The following is a 20,996-nucleotide window of genomic DNA, read 5'->3' on the forward strand; positions in this document are numbered from 1 at the left end:
AGCCACCACACATACGCTCTGCTTCTGATGGAAAAGTTGCTATTGATTTCATAGAATAGAATCATAGAATATCAGGGTTGGAAGGGACCTCAGGAGGTCATCTAGTCCAACCCCCTGCTCAGAGCAGGACCGATCCCCAACTAAATCATCCCAGCCAGGGCTTCGTCAAGCCTGATCTTAAAAACCTCTAAGAAAGGCAATTCCACCACCTCCCTAGGTAACCCATTCCAGTGCTTCACCACCCTCCTAGTGAAAACGTTTTTCCTAATATCCAACCTAAACCTCCCCCACTACAACTTGAGACCATTGCTCCTTGTTCTGTCATCTGCCACCACTGAGAACAGTCTAGATCCATCCTTTTTGGAACCCCCTTTCAAGTAGTTGAAAGCAGCTATCAAATCCCCCCTCATTCTTCTCTTCTGCAGACTAAACAATCCCAGTTCCCTCAGCCTTTCCTCATAAGTCATGTGCTCCAGCCCCCTAATCATTTTTGTTGCCCTCCGCTGGACTCTTTCCAATTTTTCCACATCCTTCTTGTAGTGTGGGGCCTGAAACTGGACACAATGCTCCAGATGAAGCCTCACCAATGCCGAATAGAGGGAAATGATCATGTCCCTCAATCTGCTGGCAATGGCCCTACTTATACAGCCCAAAATGCCGTTAGCCTTTTTGACAACAAGGGCACACTGTTGACTCATATCCAGCTTCTCGTCCACTGTAACCCCTAGTCCTTTTCTGCAGAACTGCTGCCTAGCCATTGGGTTCCTAGTCTGTAGCAGTGCATGGGATTCTTCCGTCCTAAGTGCAGGACTCTGGACTTGTCCTTGTTGAATCTCATCAGATTTCTTTTGGCCCAATCCTCTAATTTGTCTAGGTCCCTCTGTATCCTATCCCTACTCTCCAGTGTATCTACCACTCCTCCCAGTTTAGTGTCATCTGAAAACTTGCTGGGGGTGCAGTCCACGCCATCCTCCAGATCATTAATGAAGATATTGAACAAAACCGGCCCCAGGACCGACCCTTGGGGCATTCTGCTTGATACTGGCTGCCAACTAGACATGGACCCATTGATCACTACCCATTGAGCCTGATGATCTAGCCAGCTTTCTATCCACCTTATAGTCCATTCATCTAGCCCATACTTCTTTAACTTGCCAGCAAGTATACTGTGGGAGGCTGTATCAAAAGCTTTGCTAAAGTCAAGGAATAACATGTCCACTGTTTTCCCCTCATCCACAGAGCCAGTTATCTCATCATAGAAGGCAATTAGGTTAGTCAGGCATGACTTGCACTTGGTGAATCCATGCTGACTGTTCCTGATCACTTTCCTCTCCTCTAAGTGTATCAGAATTGATTCCTTGAGGACCTGCTCCATGATTTTTCCATGGACTGAAGTGAGGCTGACTGGCCTGTAGTTCCCCGGATCCTCCTTCTTCCCTTTTTTAAAGATGGGTACTACATTAGCCTTTTTCCAGTCTTCCGGGACCTCCCCCGATCACCATGTTTTTTCAAAGATAATGGCCAATGGCTTTGCAATCACATCCACTAACTCCTTTAGCACCCTCAAAAGCAGCGCATCCGGCTCCATGGACTTGTGCTTGTCCAGTGGTGCAAGATCAGACTGTGAGAGACCAAACCATTTTTACACCAGTTTCTTAACTTCCACGTAACATGTTTGGCTGCTGCACAATGTAGCACCCACAGACGGGACAACTTTTGTGTTCACTGCATTATAAGTCAGTGTGTGTAAATGTCTGTAGATTTAATGTTTCTCTTTAACATTATGTGGAGAGAAAAAGCCTGAGGCAAATACAGTACTTATGGCTATGGTACTACCGTAAATGTGTGGCCAACCAATCAAACACAGAACCAAGCTAGCATACCTACTGGCAAACTTCCTGGAGTTTTCTTTTCTTTTCTTTTCTTTTTTTCCCAAGCTGCCTTGAGTTTGAAGTGAGTTATGCTTGTTTATGGAATCAGAATCATTGATGAAGACAAATATTGAAAAGAGGAACTGGAAGAGCGCGGAGTTATCATCTTGCCATTCCCCAGAGGGCATACACCTTCCCTACGACCTTCATGCCGTATTGATGGTTTCATAATGGACACCCAAGAATACAGAATCAAAGAGAATACATGAGTATTATTGGTTCTAACCTTCCAAGCTTTTAACTTTAAAAGCCTTAGAGGAATGATTTCTGTTTTGTTTTACATTTCACCCAATAGTGCTTGACATGGTAACCAATTAGCATTTCATGATTGCAATGAAATAATACAGCAAGCCCAAGCTACACTCTCTGTGTTTCTCTGAATAACACGTTTGGGATGAATACCTGAAATGTCACATTGGGGTTTACCTTCCTAGCTCTATAACCTTCAAAACAAATTGCACTCGGTCAGAAACATGCCATAAGCCTCCCGTTGACAGTGAGTTAGATACTAACCTAGCATTTATTTATTATTTATTGCTTTCAAAATGATCTTTTTTTCAAATAATTGAATCTTTATTTAGTTTAAATATTAAATGTAATATATAGATCAGAACACAGGCCAAATTTTTCTTCTTTGATGCCAAGAGCTCAGATACCTCTGTGATGACAGAGTGAGTGAGTTAGTTAGCTAGTTTAGTTTGTATGCTGGGATGTATACACCCACACTGGCAATGACAGGGTTAAGGGGAGCCAGGGAGTCTGATGAGTCCATTCTGTGGCACCTGAAGTGGAGACTGCTAATTAAGGATTACACCCAGCTGGGGAGAATTAGCCTGGGTGGTCCTAATAAAGGAAGGACTGCAGGGTAATAGGAAGAGGAGAATCAGGACAGAAGTTGTTGAGAGTTTCCTGATTCTAAGGGGGCTTGCAGGAAGGAGTTTGTGCCCTGATACTGTCTTGAAGGGAAAATGTAGCTGGGGAGAAGCAGACTCATAAAGCAAACCTGGGAGATGAGAGACTCCAAGGAAGAAATTCCAAGAGTCAGTGGCTTGTGGGGAGCCAGGCCTTCAGAGAGGCAGGGCTCTGTAATAGAGTGAGGAAGAGCTTTGCAGATCCCAGGAGAGTGGTGAAGAGCCTGTGGAGCACTGGGGACAGATCATTGTTCCTTTGAGTTTGGACACTGTTACCCCAGATGGGATGGGACTCATAGTGTGACCCAGCTGGAGAGCCAAGTCACTGCACAGACCACTGAAATCTGGAGGAGGGTAAGACAGAGAAGCTGCAACACCAGGTCTTCCACAAGGAGGTGCTCTGGGATGGTGAGTCTATGACAGTTAGTTACACCATGGATTAATTTGTCCCCATATCTTTTAAGACCCCTTTTTATGTAACTGTAAGAATAATGCTTAGTCGACAGGGTGTACGTTGTTCCTCCCGTTAGTCACTCAATGCAAACTTTATATACTGACCATTGGAGTTAAAATCTCTCTAAATTAACATAATCAGACAGTCAAATGCAAAGAACTGAGACAATGCAGAAAAAATACAACAAACAAAGGAATGAACAATGCTATTTGTCTTTAGTTAATTTCTTTCCCTTTTTATTATGTAGAAAATATTGGTGGTGACTAGGGCACTATTTGTAGGGTGGGTGGTAGAAGCAAGCCCCCCAAAATCTCACGGTGCAGAGTTTACAGGAGAAAGTATCTTTGCCCTCCTGTCGAGCTACGTTGGTTTGTTGCTGTCAGCCAGCCTGCAGCATCCCTTGTATCCCCAGAGCTCTGGAAGCTGTTTACTTTCCATCCACTGCTTGCCCTCCAGCGCAGTTGCTAATGTGCCCCAGAAGGCTTTGCTCCTGTCACTTCGAGCAGAAGCATGGCTCAAAGACTTCTGGGTTGTATCAGCGTTGTTGCAGTTGGGTTGGCAGTGGAAAGTATAGAGGCTTTTGAGGCTATGCAAACAAAGGCAGGTGATCTGCACTCGGCGGGGAGTGGGAATTCAGGACAATTCTAGTTAGGAATAAAAGAGAAGCAGTTGTTTTGAATGGGGAAACAAGGGCAATGCTAAAATGGTTGTGACATACGTAGCATTATCTGTAAAATGGGCTAATTAATCTGAGTGCTATCTGTGGTAATTTCCAACCGTTAGCATCCATAGGCTGCAATCCTGCAAAGATGTATGCACCTTTTAACTTTGAGCAATCCCATGGACTTCAATGTGACAACTCATAGGATATTTTCCAAAGCCTAATGACATCAATGACCATCTTCATACTGATTTCTACAGGGTTTGGATCAGGCCTATAATGCGTACAGTTAAGCACATGCTTAAGTCTTTGCAGGATCAGGGCTTAGTATGAATCTGCATCCTTAGCCAGCATTGTCATGGATTCTTTATATTGGATTGTACCAACTAACTAGTGAACAGTTATGAATCATAAATAGATTTGTAATTATCTAAGACTGGACAATTTGCCAACAGGTAAAAGAGTTAACTTAGTTGAATACATTATTTACAATTAGTAATTCATCCAGCCATAACCATATTCCTGTTTAAATATGATTATTTAAAACAATGTTGTTGGTGCTTAGTTATTAAAAATAGCAACAATATGAACACTGCAATTTGAGCCATTCTGTATTTTTGCCTGTCTGTTGTTTATTATGGATGCTTGTTGAACAGTTAGTTTTTGGTCAACAACCACTGAAGATATACTTCCTCTATATTAAGCCCTGCCTGTTTCATTAACAGTCACTGGGTGACCACCCATCTAAGTCATTTGCAATGAAATGAAGGAACTAAAAGGAACAGTGTTTGGATTTGAATGCTGAGGGGATGTAGAATACAAATGATTTTAAGACACAATATTTATAAGTGGTCACTAGTCAGAGCCTTGCACGGTAAATGAATCAACTATAATAGTTTATTATAACTGAGACGTTAGCATAAATTATTTTAATGTAGTTAACTTCATTGACCATTTTGCTGCTAATGTGTGCTATGAATACTGGTATTTCACTGGAACATGGCAGCATTTCTCTGAAGCACTGATTTTTCATTAGCTGGGTGGCACTTGAGGTGTATTTCACCCACAGGGAACATGCAGGAGCGATGTTGGCAGCCCACGTGTGGATATCCAGGGAAAGGACGAGACGAGATGCTACAGGGATCATTACCTTCTCGGTTACTGTAGCTAGGTTGTTTGGAGGCTGTAGAGGAATCTTGTTTGGAATTATCTATGCTCTATAACTCAAGACAGCCTAGAACAGAAAATACCAGCCATACATGGAGCCTCATACTCAAGACAGTATTTGGAGACACACAGGTCATGTAAGATTATTGTAAAGATGTCAGACAACATACCCTCAGGAATAGCATGTGATTACTATTAAGAATATCCCACAGAGTGTTCTTGTGGTCAGAGCAAAGGACTGGGTTGAGAGCTTCTGCTACCAGCTTAGTATGCTGCTTGGTCAAGTCATTTAACTTCTTTGTCTATCTATCTGTAAAAGAGATCTAATGTTTCCTTATCAGGAGTGTTTAAGTTCTTAACTGCTATATGGACTTAATAGCTTTGGTATTTGGTATACTATGGATAACTTTGACAGACAATGTTTGCAAATAATCTTTTGAAACAGTACATGAAAAACCATGTATACTAGTAGCTGCAATATATTATCAAGGACCTGATTCCACCACCCTAATCTTAGTAGCGTACTCTACCAGTAACATCACTGAAATAAATAGGACTGCTTCCAAGTGAAGGTGCTACTCACTTAAAAAGCTTATAAAGGCTGGCAGAATTGGGCCTCAAATGACTAATAATAAAAAAGTTGGAAAGAGGAAAATCCCAAAGCTGCAAATTATATACAGGTACATAAGACCCACTATAAGAAAAGTCTCCACTTTTGGTAAAGAAGGGCAACCCCATCTCTGTTTCTCCACTGTCTATCCTGCAATACTGTCCTTCTGTGGTCTCTCTCACCAAGCCAAAGATGAATGAATCCTCTGCCTCGTGCAGAGAAGTGTAAATGTATCCTTTGCAGTCCCCTCTTCTTTGTTAATCTTCCACTTGTTTAAGCCCTGTGGTAAGCAGTTTCTTCAGACTAATCAAAGCCCAGTTCCTTTATTAATACTTTACAATTCCCCCTGACACTGAAGTGAAAGACTTTTGAAACCTTTGAGGTATGCACCAAGAGGAATTGCAAAACTTCAGAAGACACCATGCTCCTTGCAGTATCGATTGCCTTGCTTCGCACAGGGAACATTTCCAGTTGTTGTGGGGTTTTTTTTTCCGGATAATTAAAGTATAATATTTTACAGCCTGGTAAAATGTACAGGGTTCTTTGGCAAGTAATTATAGTGCTTCTTTAAAAGAAACCCAGTAAAAGATGCATGATTAGAAAGTTAAGGATCTGGATAGTATTGCAACAATGTGACAAATAATTTACAAGCCGTAAACCATACTAGGCTGGGGAAAAAAGAAACATTAAAATAACTGGTGATGAAGTCTCACAATTCAAATAATAAAATCTCCTTCTGTGTTAGTGTAAAGTTTCTGTTCTAATAGTTCCTAGGCTCTGGTTTAGGAAGTGACCCCCTCTTGCTTGGCAAGGTCTAGCTTAATGTTTGATATTTCTTTTCATCAGAAGTTCTTCTGAATTCGGTGTCGTTGCTTTCATTTTATTGCATGCCTAAGACAAATGTTCTGCACAGGCATTTTGCAGTCCTAATGATCCTTATGACTGTGGAACAGTAGCATGGAGGATTTTATCTGCTTCCAGATGTTGGCTGAATGTGTTCTTTGTAGAGTAAGTTTATTAGGTTTCCAGTGCTGAGGAAAAATCAAAATTGGTAATGGATTCTGGATCAAAGCACCTCTGAATTTAGACAAAAGTTTAAGTTCCCGTGTAGATCTGAACTTTGCTGCTAGGACTTATCTTTAATAGAATGAAAGAAACCAAAAAAGGGAAGGGAAGAAGATGGGATTGCTCCTCTAACCCTCTCTCCCCTCCCCAACCCAGACTACTACAAAGGTAGCAAGGTCCAGAACTTTTGCATAGTATTAGACAAATGTTAAAACGATCATTTTGTGGACTATGGACCCAGTTTCTAGGATGTCCAGCTGCAGGATTTGGTCACCAATTTAGCACTAAGGCACTCAAAATGATCATTAATGTGCCAAAGTCCTAAATTGAGCATCCAAATTGGGAAATGGTGCATCATACCAAGGTGCCTCTAGGTGCAAAAGAAAGAACTTAAAAGGCAATAAAGTAGGTTATTGAATCATGGGGGATACACAACAAAAACATGGGCATATCTCAAGGAAGAGAACTGGGCCACAATAGAGCCTTCGCTCACATTAAGGTCTTTTTGCAGCACTGGTACAGCACAAAGAGACCTTAAACCAACTTTACATGGGCAGCTGGGGAGTCCCCTCTAGGATTTCCACCATTCACCTCTTCCCCTCCAGTATTTGAGATATGGGAGTTGGAAACAGAGGGGTGGGACCAAAGCCAAAAGTTTTTGAACTTGAAATTAATAATGTGTAATATTTTGCTTCATTAATTTTTATTTCTCTCTTCCCTTTTCTGCCAAGACCTTAAATGGAAATGCCAGAAAGGCTGTTCTGTGATTCCTAGTCCATTTTGCACATTAAAGAAGCCAAACTCCAAGCCAGAGTAAGCAGGTGCCACTCCATTGACTTTCAATAAGCCTGTATTTGGCCTTAAACTCAGTTTGGGGGCATGCATCCAAACTCCAGACCTTGCTTTGGAGAACTACCCATCACTAGTGGGGTTATTGTGAGCTAGGGAATCTTAGCTCTATGTGCACATGAAATAGCATGCAGATTATTTAAAACACTACAGTTTTCCTTTTCCATGGTTTACAGATGCTCCAGCCCAAAATGGAAAAATTTTGAGGTAGGCTCTCCAAGTTCGTGGGCATTGGTGGGCAGGAAATGGGATCCAGGTTTGAACCCCCTTATATTACTTTTGCAAACCAAAAATCAGAATCAGGCCTAGTTTTGATGCCTCAATACTACAGTGGTGGAGAACTAGAAATACAGCTCAAGAGACAGACATACAGCCAAATTCTGATCTGACACCAGTTTTATACCAGTTAAACTTGAGTAATTACTCAGTAGCCAAGATGAGTAGGGATGGTGTAACTAACTTCCGTTTGCCAGAATCTGGGAATGGCCAACAGTGGATAGATCACTTGATGATTACCTGTTCTGTTCATTCTCTCTGGGGCACCTGGCATTGGCCACTGTCAGAAGACAGGATACAGGGCTAGATGGACATTTGGTCTAACCCAGTATGGCCATTCTTATGTTCTTCTCCTGATTTACCCCAGAATAACTGATAACAGAATCAAGCCCACATATTAGTTTATATACATCACTTATTTCATAGAGCAGATGCCCACTTGCAAAAAAGAATCTAATTCTCCTTGCACTGGTGTAAATCAGGATTAACTCTGTTAAATCAATAGAATTGCACTGGTTTTACATCAGTGTCAATTAGAGGAGAATCATACCTAAGGTCTTACAGTTCTTAAGTATTTTCACTTTATTATTCCTTAACCTGACTATTCCCCAGATTTGTGTTTATATGGAGGGGGGAGGCATCTGTGTTGTGAGGCTCTGGCTCTGGCCTGTTCTTCTGTTGCCCAGTGTTGTGAAGAATATTACAAGTCAGTTCAATTCCTCTCCCTTCCAGCCCATTTTATAATTCCTCTGGAAACATATTCGTGGGGTGGGCTCTAACATACTTGACAGTAACAATGGATTAATGATGAATTGGAATAACTTGGATTTTTACAAATAAAATTAAAAAAAATGCCTCTACTTCTCTGGCACTAACAAAACATTGCAGGCTTAACGCCTCCCGAAGATGAACTGTGGGAATGATTTAAAAGCTTTAGTTGTCACTTGCAATATCAATCAGACTTGCCTTCCCCATGGCCTGGGAGTAGTACAGTAGATGAATACAATTGGACAGAGAAGCTACAAGCGAATACAAAGATTTCCCAAAGAAATACCTTTCTGCTTCCTGCATTCTAGCCGTAGGATTCAGATGATGTAACCCTGTTGCCATATTCTTGTGGTTTGTTAAGTGGAAAATGCACATGTGTTCAAACAGCTGTATTGTTAGAGGCTCAATCCTAAATGCAGTGAAACATCTGTAGGACAAGGGAGAGGTGTCAACTGAAGTGTATAAACCTTGAGCTAATGATATGGTGCTGTGTTGACAAAGCCTTCTGTTGGAGTAACGATTTTCTTCAAAGTAGTGTAGCAGACAGTGTGATGTAATCTGTACTTTTTAAGGGGCACTTTCAATGTCCCTTTCTCTGCTGTGTTTAGTACTTAGGGCTAGATCCTCAGCTGCTGTGAATTACTGTAGGCCCATTGACTTCAGCTTGTGGTCTGTTTTGTATCAGGGTTTTTTAACTCTCTGAGAAGCATGTAAAGGAACACTGTTTACGAATTATAGTAACTTGTCCTTTGTTTGTAGGTTTTAAGGACAGAGGGGATCATTGTGATCATCTAGTCTGATCACCTGCATAGTACAGGCCATAGAAACTCTTGTAGTAATTTCTGTGCCAAACCCATGACTTCTGTAACAAAAAGAGACATAGGCTTACTGCTGGCAGCCAGGGCATGACAGCACTTTGGGGCCAAAGGCCTGAGCCATAACCTTTGGCCACACAGACACTTGCATTTCCAGTTATCAAACATCTAGTAAATCGCTTTTCCATTTAGCAAACATACTTTTTTCTTTCTTGCCTTTCTCATATGTAGGGACTAGCAAGATCCCATTGCAGAACTAAAAAGGGACTAAATGGTTAAGCATTCATCCATACAAGAAAACAGTAAGTTAGCTCAGTAAACTAAAACACTGGCTTTTCATTTCTGGAAACCTGAGCTTAAGCTAGAGATGGGCCTCAACAGCAAAGATCAGATCTGAATCGAGATCTGAGCTCTCCCATATTCTGGGAGTGTTTGGTTCCAGGGGTTTGGGTCAGTCCATTATGTAGATTGGAGCCAGGCACTAAGTTCCGATTCAGACTGATCCTTCCCCAAAGTCTGAGGAAATTCAGATCCATGGTTTTGGCTTGAGCCCATCTCTAGTTCAAACTAAATCCTGATCTAGATTCCAAGTGGAAATGAGTCAGGAGGCCACATCATAGCATCTGGTGAGATGATTTATCCACACAACAAAAGCACCACATACAGTTTGGCATAGGCAAAGAATCCTGAGTCAGGAGTGAAGAGCTCTAATATACCTGTGTAAGGGGGAAGTTTTACGTCGTGCCTAGTTGTACCCAGCCTGGCTCCAGAAAGAGCAAAATTAACGTCCTGCACAGAGGGTCAGCACCAGATCCGCACACTCTTAAATCATCAAGTTTTGATTGGACTTTCTCTACATTGTGCTGATTTGGCTGTTTTTACTCCCATCTTCTCCCTCTTCCTCCTCAGCTTCACTCCCCACCTCTTGCCCTCTTCTCCCCTTCCCTCTCCCCCTCCCAAAAATGTGGAACTAACGTGACACTTGCTGCCATAACACAGTACACTCTGCTGATGTGTTCTATTCCCTCTCCCACCCTGTCTCTCTTGTTTAATCAGATAGGCCCTGCCCTGAAGCTCTTACAATCTACCACTTGGTACCAGGCACTGTACAAACACCATGGGGCCCCATTCTTGGTTGATCCTTAGATGTTAACATAATAACAACCTGATCCTCAAAGTAGGGCTCAAGTGTGTACAGGCCTTGGGTTGACACTCTGCACAGTGGCAAATCTCACCCAGAGAAATTAAGAAGTGCAGACTGTGTACAAAAAAATCCCAAAGCTTTTTAAAATGAAGATGCTTTGTAAAACAGAATTCCCTTTCTTTGATAGGTATGTTTTGCTCTTATCAGTCTGCTCTCCATATCCCTAACTGCATGTTACTACCTTCTGACTAGTTCTGATTTCATTCCATCGGGAGACTTCTCTCTGAAGCTATCTTCTAGAGAATCACGTGTTCCATTTACTGGGAATGCTGAATTAATGCATCAGGACTGTATCAATATAAAGAACCAATGGCAAAATTCTCCTTGCAGACCTCACCTCAGCTATTCTGCTCTCCATGCACTGAGCTCCGACTGAAGCCATAATATTTGAGATCTGCAAGAAGAATTTTGTTCTGATACTGTAGTTCTTATTCACTTCATCCATCCTAGTGGGGAGTCTATGTAGACTTAAATAGGCACTTGCAAATTTTATCTCCTAACATGGAGTGGGTTTTATGTACAACTTGGAATGAATTCTTCGAAGATTGTCTCTACAATAATTGTTCCCAAAACCTGATGTAGAACTGGGAGGGGGGTCTCTTCTCAGCTCTACACCATACACAGAACAGTGTTTCTCATCCACGTCCCTACTCAGACTTTCCACATGTTTGAAAGCCACAGCTGACTTCACCATTTTCCTGCAGGGACCCAGTAACTTTCTCTTCCTCCTTTCATTATTACTGTCTGCACTGTGGTAGTACTCAGACCTGAATCAGAATTGGATTGTGCTAGATGCTGTGTAAGTACGCACGTGTGCACACACACACAGAGTCACGGATCTGAGTTGCTTACAGTCCAGTTCCCCCTAACACCTACATCTATAGGGTAGTGACAAACAATGGTAAAACTGCTCACTCCCTATTCCCCAGATGGGTGTACAGCACCCCAGAGTGGGCAGGCAAGAAAAAGGGCTATGGAGTGAGATCTGTGCACCCTATGGAGAGATTTAGTAGTGGACAGGCACTTCTTTGCTTTACCGCCCCCTGCATGTCAGGATATTTTGGGGGAAATTCTGTTCCTCCCCTGTGAGCCACCAACACGTGGCTGGGCCTTCATCCCTAAACTGATTTAGTTGAATTGTTTCTGTGATGGATAACATGGGATTAAAAAAAACAGGACTGGCAGAGGTACCGCTGTGCAAGGTCATGGGAAACATTGTGTTCTTGGTAAAGCACTGGATGGGCTGGTTAGGAAACCTGCATTCTATTCCCAGCTTTGTCCCTGTCCTGATGCATGACTTTGGGCAGATTTCTTCCCCAACTGTGCCTCTTTTTCCCTTCCCACCCTCCATCTTCTTCATCTATTTAGACTGTAATCTCTCTGGGGACAGGGACTGTCTCTCACTATGCATTTGAATAGCACAGTAGGTACCTATAGGCAATTATAATAAAACTTCTTCACACCGCTCTACAGTCCTGACTGTCTTGTGTTGCTGTCTCAGAAGTAGGCCTTTCGTGAGCAGATAGACGTTTGAGTTATGGTTTGGGATAAGTGGAGGCCAGAATGGAATTACCCTATTGATTTCACGGTTCCTAGGGGAGGTAGAAAGGAAATGTCTTTGGTTTTGAAGTGCTTTCCTTCCCATGAAAGAGTTAATGAAAAGGAACTAGGCATAGAGTGGTGTTTCTTATGGAATCACATGCTGTTAGAAGAATGCAAGCTAGCTACTTTCGCAATGTTGAGGTCATTAAACCACAAACCTTCAATACTATTATACGCAAGAGAAACAATGGGAGGAAAACTTTTGGGGGAGGGGGAGAGTTCTCATTCATGGGAATCCTATCAAACCTGTACTGCCTGGACACTCAAAGAAACAGAACAGTGAAGATTCTTTGCTAAGAGAAGGGATACCTTTTCCACTCTGCCTAGCAAATGTCAGCAGCTTGTTGTGGTTTTGCTCCACATGATTCCTTGAAGAGGAAACCGAGGACGTTACTTAGGAGAGACAAAGCAGTGCTGCGTAACGTCCCCTCCGAGTGAATCATGTAACTTGGAAATGACCTTGTTCGCAAGCTTTTTCCATTCGTTCATATGAGCATAAAAACGGAAGGGGCGGGGGATGGGGGGGAGAATTACTCTTTAAGTTATATGAGCTTGTCCTTAGTCCTCCGCTATAGATAGCTCAAGTCAGGTTAGAAGGTAACATTTTTAAAAGTATCTGTGACGTAGGCTCCTAAGTGCCATTTTCAAAAGAGATTTGGTGCTTACAGACTGATTTTTATTTTTTTTTATTTTTGCAAAGGTCTCTAGGTACCTAGATAGTTACTTAGTAAGATTTTTCAAAAGTACTTAAGCAGTTTAGGAACCTAATTCCCATTAAAATAAACAGAGGGATTAAGGGAAGAAAGCACATACCCAGCAGGAGTGTCTGACACACACTGTGCCCATAGGCTGACTGCAACCCAGTATGTTTGCAGGACATTAGAATTGCATCAGCTTACAATTCTGCACATTGGAACAGACTATGACTCATAGGGCAACACCTTCACTCCTCAAAGGTGTGCTGGGTGGGGACTAGAGTAGCAGAGGGGCCAAGAATTGTCCTGCCACTACAAGCCAGCATCGCTCATGGGAACAATATACTCTTCAGTTCTCTTAATTACTACTTTGAAAAATTAGCCATGTGAATCATCGCTCACAGTGCCTGCTGCTGATCAGAGTCTGAGCAGGTAGGCTGTGGTCTGGCTGTGTCCCAAGTTGGTTGACCATGTCCCCCTGGGTTATGGAGCTTCATTAATCACGTTAGCCAGGCTCCATATGTACACTCTCACTGCTTCCTTGAGTGCTACCTCCAGGATAAAATCCAAATTTCAAAATCCAATTCAGGTTGGTTGGTTTCAAAAACTGAAAAATTTTGAATAGAAGTTCAAAAAAACAAGAACACAATGAGATTTCTTCAATATTTTCCTATATCCCACTCCCAAATTTTAAAATTCGGAGTATTTTTTTCATGTTTTGAAATTCAAAACATTTTAACCAGCTCTAGTATCTACTATTGTAGATGTTGAGGAGATATAACCAGTAAGGATAGAGTAGCACCAACAACAGTCTGTGAATAGTTTGTTTTGTCATGACATGATATATGGGATCACAGTCCTTAAATGTTTGTTACAGGACACAGCTACAAACCAAAGACACAAACACTCAGTTGGAGGCCCAGCTTTGTCTCACATGTTTACCAACCTAGCTCCTGAAATCTATGCAGCACACAGACACCTAGGATAACTTGTTGGCCTCATTGAAGTCAATGGGAGTTTTGCCATTGACTTCAATGAGGCCAGGAGTTCATCTCTATTGTCTGAATAACATACACATTGCAAGTAAATCTGTCATTATTTAGATAATAAATTCTTTGGGGGCAAGGACTGTCTCTGTTCTGCGTTTGTCCAGCCTATCACACGATGGGGATCTAGTCTATGACTGGAGCTATAGGTGTTACTCTAGATGTAACTATAGCTGAACAACTTGGTAAAATCCTTGTGGGGAATAACACAAAAACCCCCACCATGTTAACGTTAGCTTTAGAAAGGGGAACTACACAAGAATGAGGATGATTGTTAGATGGAAATTAAAAGGAGATATTGAAATGCCTGCAAGCAGCATGAGATCTATTTAAAAATACCATAGTAGAGGCTCAGATAATTGTATACCCCAAATCAGAACAGCTGATAAGAGGACCAAAGAATGCCACCATAGCTAAACAGCAGAGTAATGGAGACTGTTAGAGGCAAAAAGGCATCCTCTAAAAATTGGAAGTCAAATCCTAGTGAGGATAACAAGGTGCACAATCTCAGGCAGGTTAAGTGTAAGAGTATAGTGAGGCAGGCCAAGAAAGAAGGTCAGAAGCAATTTGCTAAAGACACAAAAACCAACAGGCAGATGACCATCATGCTAAAGGACCACTCAAAGAAGACATGGCCATTGCAGAGAAGCTAAATGAACTCTTTGCATTGGTCTTCACTGCAGAGAATATGGTGGAGATAGCTCTGATGTGGGTACCCTTTTTGAATGACAGATCTGAAGTACTACCCCACACTGTGTCAGAAAAGGTTTTAGAACAAATTGACAAATTAAACAGTAATGTCACCAGAACAGATGGTATTACCCAAGATTGCTAGAGGAACTCAAATATGAAATTGCAAAAACTATTAAATGTAGTATGAAACATATAGCTGAAACAAGCCTCTCTACCAGGAAGGTAGATAATGTATTGCTGATTTTTAAAAACAGATCCAGAGGCAATCCTGTCAATTACAGGCCAGTGAGCCTCACTTCCGTACCGAGCAAATTGGTGGAAACTATAGTAAAGAACGCAATTATCAGACTCCTAGATGAACATGACTTGCTGGGGAAGCGTCAACACAGATTTTGTAAAAGGAAATCATTCCTCATCCATCTATTGAAATGTTTTAAGGGTGTCAACAAGTATATGGATAAGGGTGATGCAGTGGATATGGCGTACTTGGATTTTCAAAAACCCCGTAACAAGGTCTCTCACCAAAGACTCTTAAGGTGATTAAGTAGTCCTGGGATAAGAGGGAAGGTCCTCTCATGGATCAGTAACTCTGATGTGCAGCAGCAGTCAAAAAGGCTAGCAGAATGTTAGGAACTAAGAGGAAAGGGATAGAAAATTATACAGAAAATAACATAATGCCCCTGGAATACTGGTTTCAGAGCGGCAGTCATGTTAGTCTGTATCCGCAAAAAGAACAAGGAGTCCTTGTGGCACCTTAGGCCTGGTCTACACTACGACTTTAATTCGGATTTATCAGCTTTAATTCGAATTAACCCTGTAACCGTCCACACAACGACGCCATTTAATTCGATGTAAAGGGCCCTTTAAATCGATTTCTGTACTCCACCCCAACGAGCGGAGTAGCGCCAAAATCGATTTTAACAATTCGAATTAGGGTTAGTGTGGCCGCAATTCGATGGTATTGGCCTCTGGGAGCTATCCCACAGTGCATCATTGTGACCGCTCTGGACAGCAATCCGAACTCGGATGCACTGGCCAGGTAGACAGGAAAAGCCCCGCGAACATTTGAACTTCATTTCCTGTTTGCCCAGCGTGGAGAGCACAGGTGACCACAGATACCTCATCAGCACAGGTAACCATGCAGGCTGATAATCGAAAAAGAGCACCAGCATGGACCGTGAGGGAGGTACTGGATCTGATCGCTGTATGGGGAGAGGATTCAGTGCTTGCAGAACTTCGTTCTAAAAGACGAAATGCAAAAACTTTTGAAAAAATTTCCAAGGGCATGATGGAGAGAGGCCACAATAGGGACTCTGAGCAGTGCCGCGTGAAGGTCAAGGAGCTCAGACAAGCCTATCAAAAAACAAAGGAGGCAAACGGTCGCTCCGGGTCAGAGCCGCGGACATGCCGCTACTACGCCGAGCTGCATGCAATTCTAGGGGGGGCTGCCACCACTACCCCACCTTTGTTCGTGGATTCTGGGTCGGGGATAGTCTCGACGCCTGAGGATTCTGCCGATGGGGTAGAGGAGGAGGAGGAGGAGGAGGAGGATGAGCTTGCAGAGAGCACACAGCACTCCATTCTCCCCAACAGCCAGGATCTTATCACCCTGACTGAAGTACCCTCCCAAGCCTCCCAAGCCAGTACCCAAGACTCTGACCCCATGGAAGGGACCTCAGGTGAGTTTACCTTTTAAAATATAAAACTTGTTTTAAAAGCAAACGGTTTTTAATGATTACTTTGTCTGACTTTGCATTCGCGGTCAGTTCAGCTACTGGAAAAGTCTGTAGCTACTGGAAAAGTCTGTTAACGTGTATGGGGATGGAGCGGAAATCCTCCAGGGACATCTCCATGAAGCTCTCCTGGAGGTACTCCGAAAGCCTTGCCAGAAGGTTTCTGGGCAGTGCATCCTTATTCCCTCCTCCATGGTAGGACACTTGACCACGCCATGCTTGCAGCAAGTAATCTGGTATCATTGCCTGACAAAGCCTGGCAGCGTATGGTCCCGGTGTTTGCTGGCATTCAAGCAACATCCGTTCTTTATCTTGTTGTGTAATCCTCAGGAGAGTGATATCACTCCTGGTAACCTGGTTGAAATACGGGAACTTAATTAAGGGGACAGAGGTGGCCGTTCCTACTGGGCTGTTTGCCTGTGGCGGAAAATAAATCCTTCCCTGCAGTTAGCCAAGCGCAGATGGGAAATTGGCCCTGAGTTTTTCGCGTTTGGCTAGCAGGGATCTTCCCTGTTACCAGCCACGCGGTGGGGGGAGGGTACCGTGATCATCCCAGAGAATTCATGGCGAGGGGGGGGGGGGGTCAGCGGCGGGGGGGGGGGGTAGTTTGGTGCCTGCAGGGATCTTCCCTGATACCAGCCACGCAGTGGGGGGAGGGGTACCGTGATCATCCCAGAGAATTCATGGCGAGGGGGGGGGGGGTCGGCGGCGGGGGGGGGTAGTTTGGTGCCTGCAGGGATCTTCCCTGATACCAGCCACGCGGTGGGGGGAGGGGTACCGTGATCATCCCAGAGAATTCATGGTGAGGGGGGGGGGTTAGTTTGTTTTCTGGTGCTGCTGAATGTTAACAGAAAAACCGCAGCACTCTACTTGCCTGAAGGGGCCCAGACAAGCCCCACCACACTGCCCCCCCCCCAACTGGCTGAGATTGGCCAGGCTTCTGCAGCACTCTACAAGCTATGCTTGGTATGTGGGAAAGGAGGGTGCAGAAGCTGTAAAACAATGGCTTACCATGGCCGCATGCAAGCCGAATTCTGTTGCCCAGACCTGTGATCTCTAGCAGCAAAGCCACAGGCACTCAGCATTAAGAGGCAAAATGCGACCTTGCACAGAAATCACATGTGCTATGTAATGTGAACAGTGTTGGTCACCGTGAAAGAGTATAAGCATTGTTCTGCAAAATGTAGCTTTTAAAACAATTCTCTCTTTTTTCCCTTCCCTACAGCAGCTGCAAATTCCTCAAGCCTCCCTCCTCCATCCCGAAGGTTATCACAGATAAGGCGTCGTAAGAAGAAGACGCGGGAGGACATGTTTTCTGAAATTATGCAATCCAGCAGGAGTGACAGAGCTCATCTGAATGAGTGGAAGGAAACAGTTTCAAAGTATAGGAAAGAAGTCAGTGATCGTGAGGAGAGGAGGGACCAACGTGAGGAGAGGAGGGACCAACGTGAGGAGAGGAGAGACGATCGAGATGAGAGATGGCGGCAGGAAGACCAGAGGATGAAGGATGCAACGCTGGGGCTGCTCCGGCGTCTGGTGGAGGTTCAGGAACGGCTGCTGGAAAACAGACTGCCACTTCAGCCCCTGTTCCACCCTCCCCCCTCCCCATGTTCCGTATCCTCCTCACCCAGACGTGTAAGAACGCGGGGGGGGAGGCTCCGTACACCTTCCCATTCCACCCCAGTAGACAGCCCAAGCAAAAGGCTGTCATTTTTTTAACCTTTTCTTTGTGGCTTTTTCCTTCCCAGCAATCCTCCTCCCAAATACCACCCGGGTTCCCTCCCTCTTTTTCTAATCTATTAATAAAGAATAAATGATTTTTAAATGATAGTGACTTTATTTGGTTTGAAAGAAAGCTGGGGGAAGGGGCAGGGTGGGTTCCTTACAGAAAATCAGTCAGTAAAGGGGGAGGGTTTTCATGAAGGAGAAACAAACAGATATTTCACACGGTAGCCTGGCCAGCCATGAAACTGGTTTTCAAAGCTTCTCTGATGCACAGCGCTTCATGGTGTGATCTTCTAATCGCCCTGGTGTCTGGCTGCGCGTAATCAGCAGCCAGGCGATTTGCCTCAGCCTCCCACCCCGCCATAAAGGTCTCCCCCTTACTTTCACAGAGATTGTGGAGCACACAGCAAGCAGAAATAACAATGGGGAGATTTCTTTGGCTGAGGTCAGAGCGAGTCAATAATGAACGCCAGCGACCTTTTAAACGGCCAAATGCACATTCTACCACCATTCTGCACTTGCTTAGCCTGTAGTTAAACAGCTCCTGACTCCTGTCCAGGCTGCCTGTGTATGGCTTCATAAGCCATGGCATTAAGGGGTAGGCTGGGTCCCCAAGAATAACTATGGGCATTTCAACATCCCCAACGGTTATTTTCTGGTCCGGAAAGTAAGTCCCTTGCTGCAGCCCTTTAAACAGAGTAGTGTTCCTGAAGACGCGAGCGTCATGAACCCTTCCCGCCCAGCCCGCGTTGATGTTGGTGAAACGTCCCTTGTGATCCACAAGTGCTTGCAGCACCATTGAAAAGTACCCCTTGCGGTTTATGTACTCGGTGGCTTGGTGCTCCGGTGACAAGATAGGGATATGGGTTCCGTCTATTGCCCCACCACAGTTAGGGAATCCCATTGCAGCAAAACCATCCACTATAGCCTGCACATTTCCCAGAGTCACTAACTTTCGTAGCAGCACCTGAGTGATTGCTTTGGCTACTTGCATCACAGCAGCCCCCACAGTAGATTTGCCCACTCCAAATTGATTCCCGACTGACCGGTAGCTGTCTGGCGTTGCAAGCTTCCACAGGGCTATCGCCACGCGCTTCTCAACTGTGAGGGCTGCTCTCATCTTGGTATTCTGGCGTTTCAGGGCAGGGGACAGCAAGTCACAAAGTTCCATGAAAGTGCCCTTACGCATGCGAAAGTTCCGCAGCCACTGGGAATCGTCCCAGACCTGCAACACTATGCGGTCCCACCAGTCTGTGCTTGTTTCCCTTGCCCAGAATCGGCGTTCCATGGATAGAATCTGCCCCATTAACAACATGATCTCCAAAGCACCGGGGCCTGTGGTTTCACTGAATTCTGTGTCCGTGTCCGTGTCCATGTCCTCATCATGCTTGTCGCTGCGCTGCCGCCGCCGCTGCCTCCTCTCCTCGTTTTTCTGGTCCTGGCTGAGCATAAACTCCACGAGAACGCGCGAGGTGTTTGCAATATTCATGAGTGCTGTCTTGACCTCAGCGGGCTCCATGCTTGCCGTGGTATGGAGTCTGCAGTGTTCACCCACCCAGGAAAAAAGGCGCGAAAATGGTTGTCTGCCGTCCGTTGCTTTCATGCAGGGAGGGAGGGAGGGAGGAAGTGAGGCTGTACCCAGAACCACCTGCGACGATGCTTTTTGTCCCATCAGGCACTGGGATCTTAACCCACAATCCCAATGGGCGCGGGAGACTGCGGGAACTATGGGATAGCTATGGAATTGCTACCCACAGTGCAACGGTGCAGAAATCGACGCTAGCCCCGGTACTTGGACGCACACCACCGAATTACTGTGCTAGTGTGGCTGCACTCATTTCGACTTTATACAACCTGTTTCTCAAATCCGAATTATCTAAATTCAGATTAATCCCGTAGTGTAGACATACCCTTAGAGACTAACACATTTATTTGGGTATAAGCTTTCGTGGCCTAAAACCCACTTCATCGGATGCATGCAGTGGAAAATACAGTAGGAAGGGGTGTGTGTGTGTGTGTGTGTGTGTGTGTGTATATATATATATATATATATATATATATATATATATACACACACAGAGAGAGAACATGAAAAAATGAGTGTTGCCATACCAATTCTAATGAGACTGATCAATTAAGGTGGGCTATTATCAGCAGGGGAAAAAACACTTTTGTAATGATAATCAGGATGGCCCATTTCAAACAGTTGACAAGAAGGTGTGAATAACAGTAGGGGAAAAATTAGCATGGGGAAATAGTTTTTACTTTGCGTAATGACCCATCCACTCCCAGTCTTTATTCAAGCCTATTTAATGATGTCCAATTTTCAATTTAATTCCAGTTCTGCAATTTCTCATTGGAGTCTATATTTGAAGTCTTTTTGTTGTTGAAGAATTGCGACTTTTAGGTCTGTAATTGAGTGACCAGGGAAGTTGAAGTGTTCTCCAACTGGTTTTTGAATGTTATAATTCTTGACATCTGATTTGTGTCCATTTATTCTTTTGCATAGAGACTGTCTGCTTTGGCCAATGTACATGGCAGAGGGGCATTACTGGCACATGATGGCATATATCACATTGGTAGATGTGCAGGTGAACGAGCCTCTGATGGTGTGGCTGATGTGATGAGGTCCTATGATGGCGTCCCTTGAATAGATATGTGAATAGAGTTGACAATGGGCTTTGTTGCAAGGATAGGTTCCTAGGTTAGAGTTTTTGTTGTGTGGTGTGTGGTTGCTGGTGAGTATTTGCTTCAGGTTGGGGGGCTGTCTGTCAGTGAGGACTGGCCTGTA

At 44.0% G+C, this 20,996-nt stretch overlaps 1 protein-coding gene across 1 annotated transcript; it reads left to right on the forward strand.

The window, feature by feature from the left end:
- The first annotated feature begins 15,685 nt into the window (after nucleotides 1-15,685).
- On the forward strand, nucleotides 15,686-18,199 carry LOC135975334 (SRRM2 protein homolog rsr-2-like). Its single transcript, XM_065565857.1, has 2 exons — nucleotides 15,686-16,426; nucleotides 17,706-18,199. The coding sequence occupies exons 1-2, from the start codon at nucleotides 15,886-15,888 to the stop codon at nucleotides 18,197-18,199; spliced, it is 1,035 nt and encodes a 344-aa protein (XP_065421929.1). The 5' UTR covers nucleotides 15,686-15,885.
- The last annotated feature ends 2,797 nt before the right edge of the window (nucleotides 18,200-20,996 follow it).

Source organism: Chrysemys picta, chromosome 13 (genome assembly GCF_011386835.1).
Source record: "Chrysemys picta bellii isolate R12L10 chromosome 13, ASM1138683v2, whole genome shotgun sequence".
Classification (NCBI taxonomy): Eukaryota; Metazoa; Chordata; order Testudines; family Emydidae; genus Chrysemys; species Chrysemys picta.

Bases quoted from the DNA above. Each gene is read 5' to 3' on its own strand.
- LOC135975334 (XM_065565857.1), top strand. From the start codon at position 15,886: ATGCAGGCTGATAATCGAAAAAGAGCACCAGCATGGACCGTGAGGGAG. The intron at 16,427-17,705 runs GTGAGTTTACCT...CCTTCCCTACAG, and splicing joins CCCCATGGAAGGGACCTCAG to CAGCTGCAAATTCCTCAAGC.